We start from the raw sequence: 21,730 nt of genomic DNA, 5'->3' as shown, positions 1-21,730 counted from the left end.
CAGGATTCAATGACTGTGGAGAAGGATGTAGCTTATAAGTGTGTCCATCTTCATGTTGATTTTCCCAGTGATAGATAGAAGTTCTATTTAATTCTTTTTGAACCAATTAAGATTTTCAAACTCTGTCACCTGTGTGAGTTATTGTGAAAAGAAGTGTTTTATTTTCAATTGTACTAAATTTATTTTCCTTTCGTTTTCAGGAGATGTTTCCTATAATTTATGAGAAATGATTATTTTTTCTCCTATTTTACTATCTTGACAAAAAAGACTTTTGCTTCATTTGTTTCATCTATTTATATATAAATATTCCTTTTTCCCAAGTAAAAAGTTTTCTAACTTGAAAACTTATCCCTTAAATCAGTCTATCTCCTTGAGAAGTATAGTCTGCTTGGGAATTTCTGCTATTTTTTTTATTTTGCTGTTTCAACAAGAGCTCATTCATCATTACAGGTCCAGGCCCACTGCAACTTAATACAATGTCAGAATAAGGTTTCTATGCTATTTTCAATATTTTTTGTATTGAAGTTCACCATTTTGTTGACTAAATAAATTGAAGTTTATTGTATTTTATATTTTTAGAAAACAACTTTACAGTGGCACTGATATGTTTCCACTGCACTGTCATTGATAAGCTGTAGCTTATCATCCCACAACATTTTTAAAATCTTTTTTCCTTAAGACTTTTTTGTATTAAAGGTTATCTACCCCCCTTTTCTCCCATCACATAGCCTCAAGAGATATTCTTGCAGATGTTTGCTACCAGGGTGAACTTTAGCCTGTAAGCAAAGAAATCTGAAAGTCTCATAAAGGGATCAAACAAGATTTTGATCCCTTGAGATACAGTTCTAGCCAACAGGAAAATCTCATCATCCATGATTCAATTAGAATCATTTCAATAGATAAGTTCATTCTAGATAGGGTATATCAGTATCCTCAGACTATGAAATCAAATAGGAATATGGGCCTGATAACAGAATTCTACTTTTAAAAAAAATTATTTATACATACAGAACTGGGGTACAGGCCAGAGGTGGAGGGGCAGTGAGAGGGTTCACCAGACACAGTGGGGAGCAGAACAGGCAGTCCAATGAAGTACACTGCTGAGGGGAGCAGCAGCAGCCCTCTAGGGCTGGAGATTGAACTCACACTGAAGCAACCGTGGCTGGCTTGCAGTGTTGCATCCTAACCCATTGTGCCACCCCGGAATTCTACTTTTTAAGCATCTAGAAAGAAAGCTTCATTGAAAATACTGAATGGCCCTCCCTTGTGGCGAGTTAAAGCACAGCACGGAGAATCTAAAGCCACCTCCGCATCAGTTCGATTCCCACCTGCTCCTGAGGTGACCACATGGCGCTGCAGACCTCTCCTGACCCTCCCGCTGCTCCCCTCAGCAGTGTACTTCGTCGATCTTCCTGTTCTGTTCCCCACTCTGTCTCTGGTGAAGCCTCTCACCACCCCTGCGCCTCTGGCCTGCACCCCAGTTCTGTATGCACAAATAAATCTTAAAAAAAAAAAAAGAAAGAAAGAAAATACTGAATGATGGGTTAAAAGATACCTGGGACTCTATTACAGGTCTGGTTGCTTTTATGTTCTGCTGTCCATGCCCATGAGACTCTTAGTCAGGCTTTGAATTTCACTTGCAATACTAGGGATATGAAGTAAATAGAAAATTCACTTAAGAAATTCCTTTTTACATAAAATTTACATGTAAACTAAATATAGCATGTTATATGTATAATGTATATTCTGAGAATTCATCTAGATTATAACAGCAGTTTTATCTCAAGTAACATTTGCTTCTGGAGATAATAAGGAGTAAACTATGAAAAAAAAAAAAACTTTTGGATGCTAGTTTTTAAGACCTTCCCAAAAATATGTTTGGATTTCTTTTTCCTGGGAATCTACTATAACTCAACTGTAACAACCAAATTTGTGTCATAGCCTGCATATGCCCCTAAAAAGTGCATAAACATGAAACATCCATATTTTTACTTATGTATTAGGTTAGCAAAGAAATTTTGAAGCTGTATCATTTTTCATAAAAAAAGCAGACCTTAATGAATGTTATAGTAAGAAAGAAGGAAATGCGTTGTTTCCAATGAGAAAACAAAATGTCTGCTGAAGTAACTTGATATTATGTGTGTGCCTAAAAATATGCCATAATTATATAATATGTAAGTATATGCACACTGAGCCAGATGAGGAGAAGGGTGAACTGAGGAAAAGATGTATTATAAGAAGAGATCTGAGCTCTGTTAAATTTAGCTTATGGTAAATTCCAAGGCATAAACTAAGAAATGTTCATAATATCCTGATTATACATGTTACCTGTAACACATACTTATTTGATAACTTTTCTCTCACAAAGGTCACTGCTCATTTCCATAACTCATTTTTTTTTATCTTTTAAACACTTACATGAATACATCTGAGTTTTCCATAAGAACTGCCAAAATGAAAATGTAAAATAGAGAATGGTGACCACATTGTCACCTAAAGACTTCAGAGAGAAAGCCATGCTCTCTTGTGAACATCTCTTCATCTTTTGTGTGCGAGGAATTCTGTATATAGGATTTCAGTTCCTCATACTTTCAATATCACCCCTGAATTACCCATCTTCTCAAACAACCTTAAAGGATACTTTTGCAATTACCAGCAGCAAGTGTTTAGTTTGTCTCCCTCCTCCCTTGGCAAGGTGCATTATCCACCTCAGCAAACTAGCTGCAGACATAAACAGACACTCAAAACACAGCTGTGAAACACCCACTTGTTAATTTAAATGGATATTCAACAAAACCAGATCAACTTTATAGTGCAACATATAATCCTTAGTTTCTTGTTTATCTGTGGAGGGAACAAAAGTTAAGGTCAACTTGATTAAAACATTAGTATTTATCAAGAATAACCTAGTAAAATAGCAACAACAAAATATGTACATGCAAAGTTTTGATAGTGTGTATATATATGATTGTTGACCAAATTACTTCTAAGTGGGGGAGAAAATTAAGATGGTTAGGTTCTCACAATGTAATACACACCTGATACATCCAAAGTTAAATCTGCAAACTTTTGAGAGAATATTTGACCACATAGTTCAGATGATTTCAGGGAAGAGGCATAAGATAGGAAAAGAGAGGTAGATACTAAATGAGGGAGCATCACAGGGCAAGAGTAGAAGGATTCCTAAATGGTTTGCATTCATTCAGACTAGCAATAGCAGGAATAGTGATGAAGGAAATTTTAGAAGAAACTAAGAAGCTTAGCTCTGTGTTAAATGACTTAATTGTGTATTCTCATGAATTTCAAAGTAATTCCAGTTCACTTAACCATAATACATGATGTTAATATCTCATTTCACAGAGAAGAAATTGTCTTTGAGAAGTGAGATAACTTGCCCAACATCTAGTGGCTAACAAATAGTCAAATCTACATTCACATCCCAGTCAGTAAGACTCCAGAGCTGCAGCCTTCGTTCTCTACAAGACACTGGACCAGAAGTAAAAGCAGAGTGCCAGGAAGCCAAAACAGCGCAGGAGCTTAAGTCTTTCCAATTTTCCCTGACTATTTGCCAACTTAGATCGTTAGGTTATTCTTCATTAAAGCTATAAAACTCTTTGAGAGTCACACTTGATATGACTTATGATGAATATCATGTTTACTATTTTACCAAACTTATTACCACCACCACCATTATTTTTATCACCATCTCTACCACCCATCTCCAGCCTAAAACATACAGATTATATGTGGCTCCCTAATACAGAAAGAAGTAATGTGTTTAATAATTTTCTTTGATAAAACCTTGAGATACTTCCTGTGTGGTCTCCATGATCATTGCTCAAACATTCATTGTTTTACTTTAAAGGATATTATTAATTTTTAAATCTTTCAGTGGTGTGTGTGTGTGTGTCTATGTGTAAAGGAGCATTTAGGAAAATTTAAAGAGGTAAATGTATTTCGTTTTTATGTAAATTTTTAAAAGTAGTTAAAAGTTATATTAAGTATAAAGTCATCATGTTCACAGTGAAAATTAACAATCAAATAAATATAAATAGAAGGCAAGGGCTGTTATTTATTGAAATAAGTAGCTTGAGAAAAAAACCTAAATTAATATTTATGCAATGTTTTCCCATCTATCTAAGCATTCTTTGCCTTAGTTTTCATGAAAAAAATTTGCTTTATTTAAACATAAATCCTATAAAAAGAATACTGCTGTATTGATATTTACATGATTCTTTTGTTGTTGGTATATTTAGGTTATAACTTGTCAAATGCCCCAGAATTCCAATGGTCTCCAATCTGTATCTTAATGTAAAATGAGCAAGGTATCCTTTACTTTGACTATGGGCTCATCCTTAACTGCTCATTCCTAATTTTATTTTCTAAATGTTAAAGTAGTGATGTCTTCAAGCTAAACATATTAAACTAGTCACTGTTACTTTAAGTCAGTGTTTCTTTAAGTGTGGTCTACTGACTAAAATAATATTCACAGTGGATTTAATGCAATAAGAATTTTGAATTCTCCCCTTAGTTTAGTTGCAGAAACATTGAACAGCAAAATTTGAGAAAATTTAGATTATTAATGCCAAATTTCAAATCATGTAAAGGTGTTACTAAGATCCTCACTTACCATCAAAACATCAAATGATTTCACTGCTTTACTCTCCAGAACACTTTTATACCAAATGTACTTTGCCTACCCCTTAATGATATGTCATTATCTAGTAGATAATATCCTAATATGCTTAGTAGATGTCAAGTTCCTGAAACTGAGTTATAAAAAGTAGCCCCAATTTAGTTTACAATTTGTATCTTATCAGTTTAAACTTTTGAACTTGACACATAGTTCAAAAGACCTGTAATTCTCTAATTCATGGCTTACTCCAACACAGTGACATAAGGAGGGCTACAAACTCCTATATCCCCCACTCACTTGTTTTAACGAAGAAGAATGACAAAAAAAGATAACTTTCTCCACTGGGACCCAGGTCAGAGCTCTTTTCATGTTGACAGAAATTCTGTCAAGCTTTGTTCTCATCAGACATTTTAATTACCATGAATAGTTTAGTAACCGTGAATTTCTGGCCAATAGTCTGAAGGACAATCTTGACTGTGGGGTGGAGGTAGGGGGCTGGGTGTTCCCTAGAAGGCTCCTTTTGCCTCCAAGTTGCACAGTTCACAGCACCAGAGAACCAACTCTGCATGGCATCTTCCTGTCCCCCAACTCTTGCTACCAGCAATTGACTACTTTAGGGGTCCTGTATCACTAGCAAGAGCAAGAGGACAGGCTGCTGCCATACCAGCTGCACTATTGCCAAATCCCACTGCTTGCCTGTGGTCTCTGATGAGCCAGACACAGAGGGATGACCAGTGGTTCCCCAGCAGGCAACGAGATGCCAGTTTTTCCTTGTTATAGGGAATCTCCTGTCATTTGAAGGATTTCTTTGGAGTCTGCCTCAGTTGATTTAGGGAGGTGGATGAGCTGGTGAGTAATCACTCTGCTCTATCTTGGGTATTCCCTCTTTGTATGAACAATATAGTGCCCTCACCTCACAATTTGTAGCTTCTTTCCAGTGTTTTTTTTTTCTGCATAGACCAGAGGCCTGGGGGCAGCAGAAGGTCGGTAACAGGCACAGTGCTGATGCCTGTCGGGGAAGGCTGTGGCTACAGATTTTCTGTAAATTCTTCAGAAAGTGGTTGCTTATGGCGCCTATCTTTTATCATTGAGTTGGTTTTGTATTTTCTTTCTTTTTATAAAAAAAGATTTACTTTATTTATTTATGCATACAAGAGCTGGGGTGTGAGCCAGGGGTGTGGGGGAGTGAGAGAATTCACCAGAGAGTATGGGGAGCAGATCTACTGACATGCACTGCTGAGGGGAGCAGCGGGTGAGGCAGAAGAGGTCTGTTGAGCCATGTGGATTAGCTCCCTGGTCGGCAGGCATGGAACTGGTGCTGCAGAGGCTGGCAGTAACTTGATAGCATGGTGTCTTTGACTCCTGCACCACCAGGAGGCCCTATTTTCTTTTTTTAAGGTCACATTGGTTTGCAACACTATGCATGATTTAGAGGTAAAGGTCACTCCCTTGAGAAATATCTTTGTCTGAGAATTAAAAATATAACATGGGGACAATATTACAGGTCTAGCCTAGTGTCAGTCTCGGCTGAGTAAAATATCTACATATAAATTTCATTTTGAACAGAAGCAAAAATTTAACCAGAGAGTTCTTATTTTTCACCGATTTGGGAAACACAAAAACAAAAACTCCACTAGGAAGGAATTCTTTGTGTTCTTTTCACCTTCATTGATTTGGTGCCTCCACATGGAACTTGGCATTCTAAGAGACTTGCTAGGCCAGATGCCTCAAATAGCTTTCTTGCTGCCATGACAGGTCCTTGGAAGTGTTCTGAGGTGAAAGGTGATTTGCATTTTGTTTGGGGCAGTTATTCACTGTGTAGGTACTGACAGCAAGAGAGAACCAGGGAGACCTGTCAGCCGAAAGGCACATTTCTTCATGAAATGGGGGCTCTTAAACGTGGCATCTGAGCTCTGGCAATTTTATCTCATCCACACAGCCAACTTCACGATAGGATATCATAGAATACTCTAACAGCCCTGATGGAAACTATTATAGGAAGGTAGAGGAGAAAGTAAAAACTTCCAGGCATACACAAGTATTTCTAAGAGGAAGTTCTCTGAGTCATTTGCACTGTGATCTTTCCTTCGTCGGTCCCCACAGTCTTGACATCAATGTTTGTAATTAGACTTCCACCACAATGCTGAGAAATCATGTCATCTGTTTATAAACAGCAGAGAGCAGTTTTGAAATGTTCCCATTGTGGGAACAGGACAAACATTTTGTGACAGAAGTTCCCTCAAGCTTTGTTCTCTTCAACTTTTTTGTTACCACGAATAGTTTACTATGTGGATGTGTTTTTCAGTTAATAGCACCCTCTGTTTTTTTCTAAAGGCTTATTTCTTCAAAAACTTCAGTGAATGCTGTCAGAACAGAGGAAATTTTGTATCTCACTGGTGGGTGTGTAACAAATAGAAATCAATAGTCATTTATCCGATGGAAAAATGATGACTAGAAGTGTATCTAATCTGGTACTTTACAAACTCCATTAACTGGTGAGCACTGATTTACAATCTTATTTACAGTTCAAGTTTAAAATGATTGTGTAAGACCTCAACTTTTCCATGATCTCCATTTTTTAATCATACATTTGTGCCCTTTAAAGGTCAGAAGTGAAATAATTTTTTGTGTGGTCAAGAAAGTCAGCATTAATGTTTCTTTCTTGCAAAGGAACCATAATACATCAGATTTGTGAGGAGCTGTTACTCTTAGGAAATCTTTGAAGTCACCTAGTTTGAACTTCCAATTGAGTGTCATCTCCTTGAATCAATCTAATAAGAACAGAGTTTGCTCAGACATTAAGGAGCTCAGGTTAAAATGTTGTTCTCTGTTGAGCTCATAACTGCTTCTCAGTGATTTGCTCTTTGAAAAATTATCCCCAATGGGTCTTTATTCATCTACATAATTACCCACAAAGTTACCTATATCGGGTAATAGTTAATATGGCATTTGACTTCAAGTTTGGTAAAAAAGGGAAAAAGAAAACAATTTATTTGTAAAGAGAAACAAAACATTCTGGTTGGTCAGCAGATATTTTAAAACATTAATTTTATGTACCATTTAAATTTGAAAAAAGGGAATTACAAATTCATAGAGGTTAAATGATCTTTAGAGATAAATTAAACAAGATTTCTACTCATTGCTAGAATTTCTCTGGAGAATGATTACTGAAAGATATCCCCAGATCTAGATTGAAATCTCTAGCCCACAGGATACTCCATTCTAGTTTTGGAACAATTCTACTGCTAGGTATTTCCTTCTTTATATTGGGCAAGAAAGTTTCTTTCTTTAAACTTCGTATCAAAATATGCGATTTCTGTGTCCTGGGGAAGACAAAGACATACCTATGTCCCATTATACAGGATAAATTTTATTTCTCATGGTAGCTATTGTGATGAAATTAATAAAATGTTGATAATCCAAACAGGAAGAAGCAATGCCTAGCTTTATATCAGGGTATATAGGTTGGGGTAGACTTATACCCTGTGTAAGTCTATCTAGATCACATTTCATGTGAATCCAATCCTCTTTTTTCTAAAGTGTGGGAAGTGAAATTTAGAAAGGTGAAACCACTGGCTAGTATAATGAAGCTGATTACTAACTGAACCAACCTCACTCACCCCAAAGTAGTCCAATTCTTTTTACCATGTCCTTTGGAAAGTTAACTTGAAAAGCACTGATTTGTTCAGTCAATAACTGCATGCTCAGATTTTCTGATCTCTGGGAATTGGCATTGATTCAAGCAAAGTAAAACAAATAAGTTACATCATGAAGTTTCAAGACTCAGAAAATGTTGTCTAAGAACATTAAGGAGGTTGAGACCTAGATGAACAGCATAATTTAACATTAGTCACACTGTCCTTAGGCCTTAGCTTCCTGGTGTAGGTTGTGGTTCCATGTATGATTCTGAGAATGTACCCAGTCTCAGTAGTGAAAATCACCACGGATGTGGGAGGTAGAATGTTTCCATGCATTTTTCCTTAGAAAATAAAATAAATTGTTTCCCATAAACTGTAAAATCCAGTGAATGGATCATGTCTGATTCATTTCAGATATATTCCTTCTTCAGAAAGGAATCAGTTAATATTATCCATCTCCAATTAAAACCCACTCTTATCTGAACTCTTGAGAGATTTGTTTATGAAAGAACACTCAAAGGGAAAATTAGGACATAAACACAAAAGCTCAAAAAAGCCATGACCTACAGTATACTTTAAGATGCAAAACTATAATTAATTCAATTGAAATCAGACCTTATCTTGGTTATTAATTTAAATGTAATTTAAAATTAAAATACAAAATTTGACTAATAATATTAGTCACTGTGAGGATTCATTAATTAATGATAGACCATCATCATGTCTAATATACTTTTTCAAACATATAGAAAATGTAAAAAAGTAATGCATTTATTTTACAACTAATAAATCACAACAAAAATGAAATCAGTTATTATATTTCTTTATTTTAAAATCTATTTCTATTCATTAGCATCAATTTCTTAGGATTATATTGCCTTCATTTAAATTGTAGACTACATTTTTTTTTTCTGATACAGAGAGAAAATTTTGAGAGACACGATCATGTAATTAGCATTGTAAAAAGATAACAAACTAGGTTTGACAATTCGGGTCAAATCTGGCCCTTTGATAGTTTTTTAAATTATTTCCTTGTAATATAGTTATACTCATTCATTAATTACAAAGCCTAAATTATTTATTCTCTGATCCTTTGCAGAGTTAAAGTTATGCTTTTAGTTACAGATATTTATCAAGATCCTTTATCTAATCAAGAAATTTCCCTTCTGCTCATAGTTTGCTGAAAGTTTTATAATGAATGCCTGCTGAATTTTGTAAAATGAATTTACTGCATTTACTGAAATCAAGTTTTTCCATTAATTTGTTGATGTGATAAATTACACTAAATGATTTTTTTTTAGGATAATCTGTTTACTGCTCTTTCAGAGACAAGCCCCAATTATTCAGGCATACATGAAAATTATTTGTGTGATCAACTAGGTTTGAACATGAATTGATAAACTAGGTTTGAACATGAATGGTGAAAATGTATATGTATGTATATGCATATATATATATGTGTGTGTGTGTGTATATATATATATATCTCATCTATATACATATATACAGATATAGACATTGGGTCTATATTCATCTAACTATAAATTGTTTAGCTTGGATTTATTCCCAAGATACCCCCAAGCATTTTCAAAAGTGTCACCTTTCAGAGAACAGTCTTATTGTAGCATTCTGGTTCAGCATAATTTGAAAAATGTTAAGCCTTTTTGAGTTTGTTTACCATACAAATATATACAAATTGAACCTCCTTATCTCTTAAATCTATTTCTAGAGAGTAGTACATCCTCTGAGTTGTTTACTATAAGTATCAGCTCATGGTCTACCTACTCCAATGCCTTTCCCTGACATTTACATATTTTTTTCTGAAAAAAAAATTGAAGTAACATTGGTTTACAATGTTATTTATATTTTCTAGGTATAGGATCTATCTTTTCAGGTGGCCTTACTGCACATCTACCACCAGAGCACCCATAGGTAGTCCTGTGCTCTCTCCGATTTGGTCTCATCCTTCCCTTCCTCCTCTGGTCACTTCTGTCTAGTGTGGCTTTATTTTACACTTTGTTTTGTTTTTCGTAGTCCATGTATTAAGCAATACAATCCAATACTTGTCTTTCTCCGTGTGACTTATTTTGTTTGACATTGTCCACTAGAGTTCCATCTGAGTGGCTGCAGAAGGCTAGCATTCCTCTATGCTGATAGCTGAGTAGTTATTATTCTATTGTGTATATACTACCACTTCTCGACCCCCTCATCTTTCTTTGGGCACCTCGGTTGTTTTGAGAAATTGACTATTGGAAATAGTGCTGCAGTGAACATAGGTGTGCACATATTTCTTCAAAATAGGGTTTTTGCATTCTTCAGGCAATTTCCTAGGAAAGGAATTGCTGGAGCATATGGTAGATGATGTGAAGATTTTTTTAACTATGACTTTGATAAGCGCTTTCTTTGGAAAGTGTAGGATAACTGAGGTTACTCATGCCCTCTTGAATGAATTTAGATGTTTATATCTTTCAGAGACAATGTTCAGTTCATTTGAGTGGTGAAATATTTATGGTTATTAAGTACATTTTATTCATGTTACCCCCATAATGCAAGATCTATATTGAATTGATGCCCCCTTTTTCATTTCTGATATTAATCATTTATATCTTCTCCATAATATTTTAACCATCCTGGCTAGAGATTTATCAATTTTGTTGACCATTTCAAAGAACTATTTGGTGTTCTTTCTCAAGTATTATCTGTTAAAATTAATGGATTTTTTCTCTGTTCTACTCTATTTTGGCTTATTTGGTTTTAATTTGTTTTTATTTTCATGGAGTCTGAAATGAAACTGAGATCACTGATTTGAGACCTACTACTTGTAGAAAAGAGTATTTAGAATTACAAGTTCCATCCTAAGCACTGCATCACAAAGTTTGGTGTTCTTTTCATTTAAAATAATTTTAAAATATTTGAACATTATTCTTATAATTTCTCTTTGACCAAATGTTATAGAAATATGTTGCTAAGAAAAATATATTTGGGGACTTTTCAATTATGCTTTATTATTTCTTTGCTGCTTATTATGTTGGTAAACATAAACACACACTTGGTATGATTTCAGCTTGTATAAATTGAGGCTCATTTTATAGTCTGTGATATAGTTTACCTTGGTGAATCTTACACTTGCACTTGAAAAAAGTCTACTCAGTAATTGTCATGTCCTTGATAGTGTTATTCAGGACTACTACATCTGTATTAAATTTTTGTCTACTTTTTTATTGATTAAGGAATGTAGGACTTTCTAACTAGAACTGTAGTTTCCTCTCATTTTTTTTTTCCAGTTCTAATAACGATACCATCTTACAAGTTATTTTGTTAATTGTATACATATTCAGGACTGTCTCTTCTCAGTGAATTAAAAATTTTATCCTATATTCTTTACAGACTTTAGTAACATTTGTTCTTTTGAAATATGTCTCCTCATAGTATTCCAGCCATTTGAGCTTTCTTTTGATTGATATTTCATGATATCTTAAACCTTTACTTTTAACCTACCAACTACTTACAGAGTAATTGTTTTACATTTTAATCCTATGTAACCTTTGTAATTAATGTGTTTAAATCATACATTTCATATTGTTTAATTACTGACATTGGTGGATTTGTGTTCTACCACCTTATTGTATTTTTCCATTTTTCTTTATACATTTTCATTTGTTCCTATTCTTAAATTCATTTTAACTACATACTTGGCTCTTTATTTATACATTTTAAATATTTTAAGAGGGTAACCAGGGATTTATAATGTAAAATTTTGTCACAATCTAACTTCAAATGATTTTGCTTTACATGTAGTATAAGAAATTTCTGAGAGCATGCTGTAATTCTTTCATCTTCTGTGCTACTGTTGTCATATAATTTCCTTTATATTTTTTATATTCATAATGCATTGCTACAACTTTTGCTTTAAGCAGTCAGATATCTGTCAGAGCAATTCAAACTCAGGAAAAAATGTTTTACATTTAGTTTTATTTTAGCCAAATATGGATATATATTTTCATTTCTCATTATAAGTCAGAAACCTAAGTTTCTGGTTAGTATTATATGCATTGCACCTAAAAAAAAAAATTGCTACTTTCCTTTTTTTGTGCAAAGGATCTCATAGCAATGAAGTGCTGATGATTTGAAAAGTCACTTGCCTTCATTAATTAGAGCCACAGTGCCATATATAAATTCAGGGTTGCCTTTAACTTTTTCCCTTTGAGCATTTTCATGGTATCACTGTCTTCAACAGTTTGGACAGTAAATTTAACATCAGTCTTATGTATCTTTCTTTGGCTATAATGTGACCTTTATTTTTCTCCCTTTAATATTATTTATCTTTTTAAAAAATCTGAGTATGAAATACATCATGATGTATGTGTGTGTGTGTGTTTTCAGGATATTTATTTTGACTGTGCTAGACAAAAGTATGCCTGAAAATGGACATGCCTCTCCTTCTGGAACATTAATTTGTACGTGCACTTGAGGCAACTTAGTCAAGAGCTGAGCTAAGCTTCGGGTTTGGGTTTCCTTGTCATAGTCCATTTCAACACCCAAATTCTACAGATTGCATGTCTGCGCCTTCCCTCCAAGTCTTATGTAGAAATCCTAACCTCCAAAGTGAGGATATTTGAAGGCTATGTCTTGAGAAAATAATTAGGTCATGAGGATGGAATCCTCATGCATCAGATTGGTACACTGATAAAAAGAGGCAAGACACAAACTTCTATGTAAGGATATACAGAGAAATCAGTCATCTTCAACAGGAAAGAGGGCTTTCACCAAACCCAGCCACCCAACCATATTGATACCCTGATCTTGAGTTCATAGTTTCAGAACTGAGCAATATATTTCTGTTGTTCATGAGATCCCCAGCCCATGCTACAACATTCTGAACTCAAAGGGGCTTGGTTGCCAAATTGTTGCTGCATCTATAGCTTTGACTTCCCCAAGCACTTATGTCTCAACTGGAGTCTATCCAGGTTCTCCTCATCTTGACAGTGCTTGCCAGCTGTTACTGGTTACCTTGTCCTTGTCAATAAGTTTTTCTATTGTCTTGGTCTAGGATTAGTCTTAGGTAGGCCTATCCCTTGGCATAAGGGATGGAACTTTTCCTTTTGAAGTCAATAAAACTTTAGTAGACTGGGCGTAGAAGTGAGCTTCCAAACCTTCCTCCTGTGTGTGGAAATTTCTAAGAGCACTGGCACAAACCCTGGGGGTCCTAACTGTTTTCTACCTCTCCCAAGGGGCTGAAGTGTTTTGCTCCTTAGAGGAGAGGATCTCTTGGTAGGACCTGTGTCTTTTCCTACAATCAGCTTGTTGAACAGCAAATAATTATTCATCTGTGGAAAAGAGCATGAAAGTGGATGCAAACTCTCCACAGGTTCACAAGTTTCTATCTCCTACTGCTAGTTTACACACAATTTTAGTAAGTTTGTTTAAAAAGATATTCTTTATCATCTCTAATGAGGCCATCTCTCTTGCCCTTGCTCTCTGCTACAGATGATCTGCTGATTGTATCATGACTTTCTTTGAAAGATTTTGCCTTCCTTTGAAGTCTAAGTTCCTTAGTTTCCTATCTTTCTGATGGATTCATGGAAAGTTATAATTTATAGTCAAGTTTTTTTTTTCTTTTAGTGTAGGACAAATGTGGATCTGTGTATATGTTCGTCATTCTATGCTATCATTACCTTACCAGTCTTGTTACTGCTGTTGCTAAATGTAGATATATAGTCATATATTTTCTTTTAATATTTATTAATTCTAGATATTTGGATAACTCTCACCATCAGGCTCTAGAAATAGGTTTATAAATTAAAATAGAATAATAATATACAGTGGTAGTTTAGAAGCACTTCCTAGAATTTGAAAATAAGATATTTCCTATTAAAAATATGATCATAATAAAGGAAGAGGATATAGCTTTAAAACTATTGCTAGATATAAAATCTTCTAGCAGAGTGTCATGATTGTTATCGTGTTTTTTGTCCAAAACTGAAATCAGGTCTCTGAATGTGTTAATTGTTCACAAAGCATACCATTGTATCCTGCTTAAAGGTATTAAGCCAGTTATGTTCACTAGATATACTGCCATTTCCTAAATGCATTTGTGAAGTAATTTTGTCTAGGTGGAGAAATGTTTTATCATTTTGACTCAGTGTAGAGTCAAAATGACTCTATATTAAAGTATTAGTTTATAAGTCAGTTTTTCAAATCTGATTAAGACTCTGTCAATACTTATGTTGCATTTAGTATAACCGTGGCTTCCTACATCTTTCAGTCTATGATTCTAAAATTGTAGACCTCTTTCTTAGAAATTTCACTGAAAGCTGCACTTACAACTAATCTTTCTATAATTTCAGGTTTCATATGGGGAGAAATTAAACAAATGTGGGATGGAGGACTTCAAGATTACATCCATGATTGGTGGAATCTAATGGACTTTGTGATGAACTCCTTATATTTAGCAACAATCTCCTTGAAAATTGTTGCATTTGTGAAGGTAACTTTTGTTTGTGTTGCTGATAAAGCATTAATTCTTATATACATTTAATGTTAATTTTACTAATAATGTTATGTAGAACCTTATTTACTTGCATGTGAAATATATGTCTATATATGAGTTCATAATTTTATTGTTAGAGATATATGAAGTACACAGATAATTCATACTCTATAGTAAAATCAATTAAAATTTAAAAAGTTAATGCTCATTAAAAGTTGGCACCCATTTTTCTTGTATATAATTGAACTGATGCCTCAAAATTCTATAATAGCTACCCCAATTTCTAATCTTTTCCATTTCTAATGAAATTCTACCTCAAACACTGTTTAAATTTTCACAACCAAAAGCTATTTTTATCAGTTATAACTAACTGATAAAATTACATAGACAGATCAAAATATTACTCTTTCAAAGCTTTGAAATTATTTCAGTTTAAACTAATATAGTTTGATATAATTAGAGCAGAATATAATTTCTTTCTCCGTATCCCATTCAACATGTCAGTGCCTGAAATCTCACACACCCATTACTCCTCCAGATTTTGTACATCAATCTTATCTGAACCCACATAATTTACATAAAACATTTCTGTTCTACAATAATAATTGGGATTACTTTGTACTGTAGAAAATGTTTTCAACATCTTGCCTTTCTTTTTAGCCCTATATTTTCTCTTGGAAAATAAAAATCTTGTTTCAAAATGATTAGCAATTTATTTTTAAAAAAGTCTAATTAGTATTTACATAAATAATTCATGTAATTTGGTGATAGCAATTAGACAATGCAAGTGAACCACTATTTATTTCATCTAGGTCTTAAAATACTGACATGAGACTCTCTATGAAGTATTTAGCAGTAATAGGTACAGATTGACCTAAGGTGGAAAGACTATCGTTTCCAAAATGTGTTCAGATAAAATTTTTTGGTAAGGCATTAGGAAAAAAAAAAAAATTTTTTTCTACCAATATCATAGAAAGCCATAAATGTCTATTTAAGAATATAAGCAATTTGGTATTTTTTTCTATCTGCATAGAAGTCAGTGCCCTTGAAGACATTAAGACAATGATGATGTCATCTTCACCAAGGAAGTTACGAATCTATGTAGGAGAGGGACTTCCTATGCAGTTTTGAGTGCATTTCTGTCCAATTTATCTTTCCTCTGTAATGATTCTTAAATTTATCTATAGAGTTGCTTTGGACATGTGTCCGTTGAAAAGTGGTTACCTGTATTTTGAGATCCCATGTAGGTATAACATTGTGGGCACTGTATGACTATAGCAATTCTGTTTAACCCTCTGGGCATATAAGAATCACCTGGAGGGCTTAATAAAACATGGATTGTTTTCCCTCCTCAGAATTTTAGGTTCTAGTAAAGGACCAAATTTGCATTTCTATCAAACTCATCAGGTAATACTTGTATAGTCTGTCTAACAAAACTGAGTAGCACTGGACAGTAGAGTTCTGTTCAAAAGCTCAGAGAAATAGGAGATTGATTTCAAAAGGAACCACATATATTTTTTATATTAATATATTAAGATGCACAAATTTGTATATTATATTTACATGGTGTTTATCTGTAGGACATCTAAATATTTCTTCACATAAAAAGGGTAGAGGAGAAATATTCAGAAATCACCTCAAATGATGGTGACAAATACAATGAAATCTTTAGGAGGCATATACTATAGTTTGTTTATATAATTTGACCATAGGAGTCAATATAAATTATTAATGTTCTTCCTGAATGATCCGTTTGTGTGACTAAGACTTGAGTTAAACAAGGACATGTGCTTTAGTGTCAGGTCCCGTGAACAAAGTTCTTTCCTCTGTCAAGCACTAGTTGTGTGACTTGGACTTGTTTCTTTACCTCACTGTGTCTCCTAAAATAAGAAAATGAATACTTTCTACCTTCAGCAATTGGTATGGAAGTAAATGGGTTGACATATTTGAAGTTCTTATTAGACTAAGTGCTCTCCTTCCTTCTTTCTTTCTCCAGTCTCTTTTTCTTTCTTTATATGCCATAAGCTCACTAGAATTCTCTTTACAAAATCTTTTTCATGACCCTTCATTTTATTTTAGTTGAAAAGAGTTTCAGCTCTGGAGTCACACTTGAATTTACCATGCACAGTCTATATATGATTTGCAGCAAGTTATTTAATGCAGCTTCCTTAATATTATTTATCAAAACATGGTAATAATCAAAAGAAGACTTTCCTTGGGAGTCTTTGATATCACTTTCATTTATTCATTGGCTATCCCTTCCTTACCTTATTTTTGTTTCACAATTCAATTTTTCATGCTAATTCTTAATGACTTTTAACTTACTATTACAGAAAAGGTCTTATCTGTACACACACAAAAAAAGACCCTGCCATAAGTAAAGCAAGTAACCATTGTGGAAAGCAATCAATCAGAATGAATGGAAGTATACTAAGAAAGCAGCTTGTGATCTGATTGCTGAGATGCCTAAGATAAAGCCCCTGTCTTCAAACAATTCACACTCAGCTGAAAGAAAGAGAAATTCATAGAAATCAGGTTCTTGCTATGTGACAAGCTCTGCATGGGGCTATGGCAGCATCAAGAAAGAAACTGAATTGAACTGGCAGTGTGGAATTACAGAGACAGAGGGAGCAGGCCTCTGTCACATTCCAGAATATGCATGAGCATTCCTGAAGGAAAGACAGAATGTGCCAAAGACTGAGTGCATAAAGGAGCCCAGCATTTACAAAAGATGAAACACAAAACAGTGGATGGGAAGGCTTTTGCACATGTTATTAGAATTTGGATTTTCCTCTATAAGTAAGAATCCCTAGTACAATTAAACAGAGAATGATTCTAGTGGATGGATGCAGAAGTAGAGCAGTGGACATAGGGGAAACTGATAAAAGGTTGAATTTGAAAACAACAGAAGTGCTGCAACATAGGTGGCTTATTAATTTTGAAGTGCGAGGTGGGTGGAATCACCCTGATGTCGCCACCCTGGCAAATAGCAGATTGGTCTCCTATGTTGCAGGCTACCATGTCAAGGAGCTCGATAGCTCGAATCTTTGCTGGGATTGTCACGCTCTTCGCCCGTCTGTGGGTGCATAAATGGAAGTGAAACACACCCGCCTTAGGTTGTTTGTTTTGCCAACCCATGCATCCAAACCAAAAACACTGTGGGTGCCCCGAAAGGAAAATATTTCTGTCTAGAGGGAGAACATTTTATAATAGGGCTGGCAGAAGGATCACCCTTTTTAAATTCATTCATCTTTTATGATTCACCCACCAGGAGTGGGGGATCCTTTTAAAAGACAATTCATATACAGGTGAAAGAAAGAGGCTGTTACCAAAACTGTGGTGAGATTGGAGCTCTGATTCACCATGGGTGTGCGCTCTACCTAGCCCATTTCCTACCTGTGTGATCTGGAGCAAATTACTTAACCTGTGCTTCATTTTTGTTATGTGCAAAATATAACTAATAATCAAATCCTATAAAATGTTTGTGAAGATTAAATTATTCAACACAGTGCCACAGAATAGGACTTAATAAAGCAACAAATAGTTGCTTTTAAATACAATGCAATCAATTACATTGTAGAGAAAAAGGCAAAAAGAAGTATCTATGACTTTGATATTTTTCTTCCATGCACGACTTGATGGTGCTTCTTGGCATAACTTGTTTCATTAACATTTCATGGCTTATGGATTGTGGCTTTTTTTTTTTTTTTAATGTGCTCCTAATTCTCAAGAGGTAGGTTGTCAGTCATTTCCACTCCTCACTAGGTATGGTATGAAATGTTAATCCAGAGTTTGTTGATGCCTGGAAACAACTATGAGATGTTACCTAGTTTCATTAAGGCTCATTTCCTCCTAAATATGACCTGTCCCCTTTTCCGTAGACACAACTCATCTCACATACTGATGTTCAGTCATTTAACATATGATTAAATGCAGTGTTTAACATTCTGTGAATTTAACACGATTTTTAAAAGTAAAAATTGCTATAAAAAATGACATTTACTTTAGCAATCACGATGTGTTTTTTTTTCCTTACAGCATCATTCTTCTGATTATTTCTAAGTTGTATCTCATTGATACTACCCTTATCACCTTGAAAGTTGGTAAATGTTGTTTCTAGTTCACAAGTGTTTTAATTACAATGTACTCTTCAAATTACGGGATTTTTAAAAAATGTTCTTTTATAGAAAAGAGCTATAGAGATTTTAATCCTAATTATTTAATATGGTATTACATATCACAATAAAGTTGACTTTTATTACTTAGTTATCTGATTTATAGAAAGGAAAGGTTTTTACCTTGTAAATAAGATGCTAAAATTTGTGCATTTGAGATGCCTATGATATGCCCAAGAAAAAGAAGCACCAGAATGTAAAATATACTGTAAGAAGAAGAGTCTATGACACCTAGAGGCCCAGCACATACTGACAGCTGAATCGCAGAAAAGATCCAGAGTCAGTAGAAGGGGAAAAGACTTGACATGAACTCAACAGTTAAGGGGCTGATGAGAAAAAGGAAACTGAAAAAGGCTACTGAGATTTACCGCAAATGGTTAGAGATAAACATGCAAAAATGAAAAATGAATTAAAATTAATATAAATGACTTAAACTTGACCTTTTCATTCCTAATGCAAGGTGTGGAATATATCTTCAATAATCTGAAGTGATTATGAAGTTTTCCAACACATTCAAAGAAAACCATGGCTTGCAAGAATTTTTAAATTGTCTTGTTAAAGGGTGACTGAATTTAAAACCTAAGTAAATGTTTATATGAACTAGAGGAGAAACACTGAAATGCATAGCTTGAAAGAATGATATGAGATAATTATTTAATATGTAAATGCTTATTATTCCTCACAGGAAATGAAGTTTCTGGTAAGAGGGTAGACAACTGACTTATATAAGTGTCAGTGTTGGTTCCCCAGGCTCCAGGTCCTCCAGAGTCACATGAATAGTCAGATGTCCTCTTTACTTACAGGAATTTGTGCCTCAGGAGAGAAACTGGGGAATTGTGAATCTCAGAGCTTCTACTTTTGCAGCTGTGCCAGCCGCCCATTTTCTCCCTGGAGCAGCAGAGAGAGAGACCTTAACTTACTAGAGCAAACAAATTTTCTCTGGGGAGGCAAAGATCCCTGTGTTTATTATCTTTAGAATATAAGCAGATGGTTCCAGGGAAATGCTTCTCTGTCTCTCAGGGGTCTCTGTTTTTAATTTCCAGGACTTATTTGCCATTCAAACATCATTTCACCCAGATGCCAACCATATTTTTCTCAGAAAGCCTAGATCATCATACATGTGAACGAACATACTTAGATTTACCAACAATTACCAGAAATGTGCTGGGACAGGACCTAGCACCTCAAGACTGTAAAATGGAAAGCATTTATGACATGCAGGGCATAGGATTAAATAGTGTGAAAATTTTCAAGGAAACAATTATATCCTGAAGACTGTTTCCTGTTTCATACTTTGTATATTTTGAAAGATAGTCCTAAAGCAGATGAGTGGTGGGAAAGACAGAGAGAGAAAGAGAGAGAGAGAATTAGACATCAACAGAGGGACGATGTATAATGTGTATGTTTTCAAAAGAAATTTCAAAAAGGAGAATGAGATCTTGGCCCTTGAAGGAAAAGATAGCATCACACACTGGAGGACCAAATGGAGAAAAATGGGTAGTATTCGACCCTACAGACCTTCACTCGAATATTTGCAATAATCAATTAAAGAAACCTTAAAAAAATAATGTTTTTCTCCATCTTCAATCATTCTCTATTTTATGCTGAAACTAGGAGTGGAAATATTCACTAACAGTTACCCAGACTTAAAAATAGAAAATAATTTTCCTTTAGTTCAAACTTTGATTGTCACTCAAGCAAGAGTCTGAGTGTTGAACACAATCAAGAGCTTGTGACGTATTTTCTCCTCAGAGAATTAAAAAAAAAAAAAAACTATCTATTAGTTTCAAGAGAATTAATTAGCATTTGTAAACATCTTTGGTATAAAATATAATACAAAAAGAATAAAAATATTCTGATGGGTCTCATAAAGAAGTAAAGCTTGTTTTCTTTTCTGACATAGTTATTAAGGATAATATCCCCTTATCCAGACTATTTTTCATGTGTATAAAGAAGAGAATTCATAAAGTACTCAGTTCTCATATAGGTTTAATTATAGGCTTTCATAATGCAATATGGAAGGATGCTTTTTTAAAAAAAGATATCAATTTACTTAAATAGTACAAGAGATCAATTTCATTGTACTCTTAATATAGCTAACTATCTAGATAATTCAAAACTGACATTTTAATTTGCAGTTCTATTTAATCTAGTCAAAATTCAGTGTAGCAAATATTTTCCCCAAATCTCCTAAGTTCTCTAATTAAGATATGCTGAGATAAGTAGCACACTGTCTATACATTACACACAAAAATAAGCAACATTGACTCTAAGGATGATTTCTCAGGTTTTACCTACATTTAGATGTAACAGATACAAAGCACTAACAGTGTTCTCTGATTGGGCATTACCATTTCCAAGACAACTAATCATAATTTCTACTCACTTACAGGTAATTTGTATCCTTACCAATATTAGAAAGCAAATGAGCCAACCATGATAAGTACTGCCACTGGTTAGTTGTTTACCTTTAGAATGTAGCTTTGTTATCATAATATTGCTATTTTTCCCTCAATAGAAAATCACATTTTCCCTACATATCATTTTCCTTTTCTTTTTTATGTTCCATGGATTGGTCAATGACAAATACATTTCATGTGTTAGCAAGTACTACAAAAGACAAGGACATATTAGGAATTCATAAATTATAAATTCCGTAAATTCTTAAGTTTCCTGGGGATTTCATCATGACAAAGGACAACCGCCTCCTGACAACACTCCTGGTGCTGAAGCTACCTGCAGTGGCAATACGTATGTGTTTGTTTAACTTTCCTTTGTCTGTTTCTTCCAG

At 34.3% G+C, this 21,730-nt stretch overlaps 1 protein-coding gene across 2 annotated transcripts in view; it reads left to right on the top strand.

Moving 5' to 3' along the window:
* The window catches only part of TRPC4 (transient receptor potential cation channel, subfamily C, member 4), a 188,157-nt gene that overhangs the window by 138,682 nt on the left and 27,745 nt on the right, over positions 1-21,730 (top strand). For both annotated transcript variants that reach the window (XM_012723340.1, XM_004680219.2), the window contains exon 5: positions 14,622-14,761. In XM_012723340.1, coding sequence (XP_012578794.1) covers positions 14,622-14,761 — 140 coding nt within the window. The remainder of the gene's footprint in view (positions 1-14,621; positions 14,762-21,730) is intronic.

Source organism: Condylura cristata, unplaced genomic scaffold, assembly GCF_000260355.1.
Source record: "Condylura cristata isolate star-nosed mole 26May11 unplaced genomic scaffold, ConCri1.0 scaffold00010, whole genome shotgun sequence".
Classification (NCBI taxonomy): domain Eukaryota; kingdom Metazoa; phylum Chordata; class Mammalia; order Eulipotyphla; family Talpidae; genus Condylura; species Condylura cristata.
The sequence above is the reverse complement of the archived record's forward strand: the minus strand, read 5'-3'. Positions and strand labels throughout refer to the sequence as shown.